At 60.6% G+C, this 5132-nt stretch overlaps 1 protein-coding gene across 1 annotated transcript; it reads left to right on the forward strand.

Moving 5' to 3' along the window:
* The first annotated feature begins 287 nt into the window (after positions 1–287).
* LOC142365056 (MOB kinase activator 3A-like) lies at positions 288–3052 on the forward strand. The gene is made up of 2 exons (XM_075445501.1): positions 288–705; positions 2658–3052. Exons 1-2 carry the CDS (start codon positions 288–290, stop codon positions 3050–3052), a joined length of 813 nt encoding a protein of 270 aa, XP_075301616.1.
* The last annotated feature ends 2080 nt before the right edge of the window (positions 3053–5132 follow it).

Consider the following 5132-nt stretch of genomic DNA (forward strand, 5'->3'; position numbering starts at 1 on the left):
TCCTCCTCCCTATTGAGATCTTATTGAAGGCTAAGTTTTTGAAATAGTTGCCTATATTTGTGGGCAAGGGCCCAGATGTTATCCCAGATCTCTTCCTATGGGATTTAGGCAAGTTTTCCTGTTGAGAGAGCTGCTTCTAGTGGCTGCCCTTCAGTGCTGCCTTACAGATTGGGACCAGATGAGCAGAGGAAGTTTTCTGTGAAGATCAGAGCCCCAGGAAGTGGCCAGCAGCGCCGCGTCTCCGGCTGTCATCGCTACAGACCTGGAAAAGCAAGAAGAGAAGCAAAATGTCCCACGCTTTAAAGCAAGTGTTCAATAAAGACAAAACCTTTCAGCCCAAGCGCAAGTTTGAGTCTTGGACTCAGCGGTTCGAGCAGCACAAGAAGTGTCAGGCCTCGCTCAACGCTGGCCTGGACTTGAAAGTGGCCGTCCAGCTGCCGCCGGGAGAGGAGCATAACGACTGGGTGGCCGTGTATGTGGTGGACTTCTTCAACCGCATCAACCTGATCTACAGCACCATCAGTGACTATTGCACAGAGCAGTCCTGCCCCGTCATGTCGGGGGGCCCCAAGTATGAGTACCAATGGCAGGACGAGCACAAGTACCGAAAACCCACGGTCCTGTCTGCTCCCCAGTACATAAACCTCCTGATGGACTGGATTGAGGTACAGATCAACAACGAGGACATCTTTCCCACGAATGCTGGTGAGTTTGGGCTGGAGGGTGGGGGAAAGGGGCTGGTGCAGAGTCTTCTGCTTTGAGCTCTTGGGTCCCATTCCTGGTCCGGGAGATGCTGTTGCACAGGTCACCCACAGAATCAGAGAATGGTGGGGGTTGGCAGGGCCCTCTGTGGGTCACCCAGCCCAACCCCCTGCCCAAGCAGAGTCACCCAGAGCAGGCTGCACAGCACCGCGTCCAGGCGGGTCTGGAATATCTCCAGAGAAGGAGACTCCACAGCCTCCCTGGGCAGCCTGAACCAGGGCTCCGTCACCCTCAGAGGGAAGAAGATCTTCCTCGGGTTCTTCCGCTGCTACCCGAGTAGCAGAGCTAGTTCCTTCATGCTGCGCAGAGGCTGGCGGCGTAGTAAGCTCTTCCAAGCACTTGAGAAACTTCAGAGCTCTTGTGGACTGCTAAAATACCCTGAGATGTGCCAGATCCCGTGTGGAGTCCTGGATCCCTTGAGGAAAGCCGAGCTGAGCCTAGGCAGCGAAAACAAGAGGCTGCTCTTGGAGAAGTCGGTCTCTGACATGACTCTTGCGTTGTTCATGCTGGACGTGGTCTCCTGACGGATGGCTCTTTCGGAGCTGATTGCTAGCTTGGCTTCGAGGCGCGTGCTCGGCGTCGGCCTGGTGATGGTGGCCGCATTTCCATAATTAGCCTCTTTATTATTACAGGCTGGCGTTAGCTGACTCTGCCCTTTCTAGCTCGGGGCTTCCTGGCGTGCCCTCGGCTGTTTGTTGCAGCGAGTTGGGATGCTGACATGTGCGGGGAGGGAGGGGCAGGGTTTGATCTGTTGCCAGGGTGATGGAAAGGAGAATTTGGCCAAAGACACCTAAATCTGCATATCCAGACGCAGTTTCGTGTACTGGCTTTGGGACAAGGATTGTTGGCTTTTTTGTTTATTTTGTGCTGAGTAAGACATGAGAACTCAGTGTCTAACGCGTGAGGTAAATATGATTGATCCCATCCAGAGCTTTCATCTTCTGGGACGCCAAAGACAAGAGGCAGCAGAGCTCCCTCCCTCCTGCCCCGGCGTTCATCCCGTCGGAGCTCTGATGGGACGAGGTTGGCCTCTGACAGGGACACGTCTGCCGCCTCTGCCACACCAGCGTCCACGGAGCTCTGCCAGAACGCTGCTGAAACCTGGCGTGAGCGGGCAGAGCGGGGAGCTGGGCCGTAAAGAGCCGGTCCTTCAGACAGCCGCAGCGCTGCAGTCCTCCCCGCCTGTTCCTCCGGTCGCCCGAACGGCTGCTGCCTGGCTTTGGCGTTGCTGTTTCCAGCTCCGGTTTTACCAGATTCCTCGCTCTTGAGGCTGACTGACGCACTGCGGTTCTTGCAGAGTGCCGAAAGGGTCGAACTAATCCCTGCTCCTCCAGAAGCAACCTGTGTGGACTTTAAAGTGTAATATTCTGCGGAGATGGGCAGTTGGCCAGGCCAGTCCGCTGCAGGGCCCTGGCTACGCAGATCCCGAAGTGCTGCCACCTTTAAAGGGGACCTTAAAGTCTTTAATTCTTAACCAAAGAGCTAAAGACAGACCAAAATACGAGATAACTGTGAGGAGTGAACAGCACCGAGTCTTGCTTTTGGGAAGTTGCTGCTGGAGTGGAACTCGGTCGTGTCTGGTGTTTGTGTAAACACGACGAGTAGGAGTAGAAGAGAGCTCTGTCAGACTGCAGCAGCTGCTGGGAATCTCCGAGGCTGGTCTCTTGCTTTCGGTCGCTGGCAGCGATCGATGGCGTGCAGTGCTCCGCTGCTTAAGAAATCTGTGCTTCGAAAAATCTGATCCCAATGGAAGGGAAGAAGGAGAGGGGAACTGGAAATTACCAGGGACAGAAACCCTCTGGCCTCAATCTGTCAGTTTTATCAATTTATTTTAGCCCCAAGGAACTGGTTTTGACTTGGCTGAAGGTTTCTCGTGGTCGTGCCTCCCCTCCCAGGTACTCCCTGCCCCAATAACCTCCTCCCGGTGGTGAAGAAGATCCTGTCCAGGCTGTTCCGGGTCTTTGTCCACGTCTACCTCCACCATTTCGACAGGATCACCCAGATGGGGTCGGAAGCCCACGTCAACACCTGCTACAAGCACTTTTACTACTTCGTGAAAGAGTTCAATCTCATAGACACCAAGGAGCTGGAACCGCTGGTGAGTGGCTGCCTGGGCTTGGAGCACACGTTGGTCTGTCGGGGTCCGCAGCTGGTGGGGTGGGCTGGGGCTGGAGGGGTCGCAGAGGTCTCTGGAGCCTCCTCGAAACCAGTTCCCCAAACTCAGGCCATCGGTTGGCCTCGCGGTTTTACTGTCGGGGAACTGGGAGTGGGGACGCGCGAGCGCAGCTGAGCCGGGTCCGGTTGGGCTGCAGCACCCCAGAGCCGTGGCGTGGACCCCCCCTCTGGAGGGGCCGCGGGCTGCACTTCCCCTCCCTGGGAGGTGCTACCTCGTCCCGTCCTCGTCCCCCCTCGCACCTTTGGGGCAGGGGGTGGCACAGGACACATCCCCGTGCAGCCCTGCCCTCGCTCTAGCTTCCCCCTGACCTTGGCAGCCCTGTGGCCGCCTGCTCCTCCATCCCTCGTCCCTGAGCGGGCAGCCGGCAGCTTTCCAGATTCCCCCTTCGGAGCAGCCCCCCAGCCCCGAGCTGCTGCCCGCCTGCCCCTGGGCAGGGAGCAGGGCCGTGGGTTTGCCCCACTCTGGTTTTGGGCTCTGGGGCTTCGTGGAGGGGGTGACAGTGGATGCTGGGATGAGGGGACAGTCACTGGCACAGCACGCGCTCCCCTCTCCCTCGTGCGGTGTGGCCAGGCCAGCGGCCAGCGGCTCCCCGGGCCATGCCGGGAACCAGGCTGGACCAGGCAGATCTGGGAAGGCGTCGGAGTGGGGAGTGCGTCCACTCCCTGAGGCTCGCAGGTGATACCAGAGGGCGTCCGCTGCTCTGTGTCCCACGCTGTCCTCAACAGAGGGGACAGTCCCTCGCTGCCTCGCCTTACCCAAGTGCTTGGCCAGTGGCGGCGTAAAAAAAGGGGCCCTCGGGTTCATTTCTGCCCCCTGCGAAGCCGAGAGGGTGCCAGGATGCGGCTGCCGGCCACCAGCGTCTCCCAGCCCGGGGGTGGATGAGCCCCCGCCGCGGCTCCGATGCCCTGTGCGAGCAGCGAGGGCGCAGGGGGGAGGTTTCTGGGGGTTTGGGACTTTTTCTGATCCTTCTGGGAAACCGGGCACTGCGCCAGCCTGGACCTCCCCTCCCAGCGTGTCCCCCCACTCCCCGGGCGCCCGCAGCTAGCTGGCCGCAGCGCGTCGGGGATGTTCCTGCGGCTTTCGCCCCTTCCCGGGGAATCTGGAGGATGGAGAGGGGCAAAAAAGAGCCTGGGGTGTTTAAAAGCCGCCTGGAAATGCTTCTCCCATCTGCTGCTGGCGAGAAAGGCGGGACCGCTGCTGCGGCACAGCGCAAGCCCCCTCACCCCAAGCACCCCGAAAGAGCAGCTCCCGGAGCTCCTGGCCTGTGTGGCGTCTTCCGTCAGCGACTCGCCCCGTCTACCCCGCGGACGCCTGCGCCGAGGTCCCGCTCAGCCCCACCATCACCAGCTCCTCGCGCCCCGGGTCTTGGCTGGTGCAGAGCAGTGGAGCCGGGGCCGGCCGTGTCCCTGCGGGGCTGGGGGGTGCTCCCCACCGTGCTGGTGTCTCCCCTCAAAGGTGTTTTGGGGGTGAAACCACCCTGTGCCATGTTTGTGCCCTCCTTCAGGGCCATGCTACCCGGCTGCTTTGGCTGCGGGGTTACGGCTGCTCCCTAACCTCAAGGCACCCGGATGGGGAAACTGAGGCACAGCACCATGCTCCCTGCCCCGTGCGTGGCCTCCCTTCCTTGGGCAGCTCTGCTGCAGGGGGCCCTGGGCGTAGGGGGAGGCAGCCCCAAAATACGAGAAACCCAAGCGGGGTTTGGGGACCGGGGCCACATCCCTGGGGAGAAACCCATGGAGGGGGGGGGGGGTGTGCTGGGATTTGGGGGTGCACCGGCACCCCAGGGCTCTGTGCCCACAGCAGGAGCTGGGCTGGGGGCTGGGGGCTGCCTGGACTCCCCCGGTGGCGTTGGGGCCAGGACGGAGGCCGGGGGACGTGCTGGCGCATGAACGAGCATGGCCATGCGGCCACGCGTGCCTCGGAAGTGTGCGTGTCCCCTGCATCCCCCGTGTCCCCCATGACCCCCGTGTCCCCCGTGTCCCCATCCCACCCCATCAGCAGACTCAGCGCCGGGAGAGCCAAACCCCGGAGTTTCTCCCGAGCAGGAAATTCCAGGTTTTTTGCAGGATTTTTCCCAGCCTCCTGCTTCCCGGGGAGCCGAGCGGGTCCTCCCGGCGCTGGAGAAATCACACATGGAACAAGGATTGATTTTCTGTTTTTCCCCTTGCGAACGGGAGAAGCGGGGCAGGGAGGG

The sequence above is a fragment of the Opisthocomus hoazin genome, chromosome 31, assembly GCF_030867145.1.
Source record: "Opisthocomus hoazin isolate bOpiHoa1 chromosome 31, bOpiHoa1.hap1, whole genome shotgun sequence".
Classification (NCBI taxonomy): Eukaryota; Metazoa; Chordata; class Aves; order Opisthocomiformes; family Opisthocomidae; genus Opisthocomus; species Opisthocomus hoazin.

Excerpts from the sequence above, each read along its gene's own strand:
- LOC142365056 (XM_075445501.1), top strand. The coding sequence starts at position 288 with ATGTCCCACGCTTTAAAGCAAGTGTTCAATAAAGACAAAACCTTTCAG. Across the intron at positions 706-2,657 it reads CATCTTTCCCACGAATGCTG|GTACTCCCTGCCCCAATAAC; the intron begins GTGAGTTTGGGC and ends CTCCCCTCCCAG.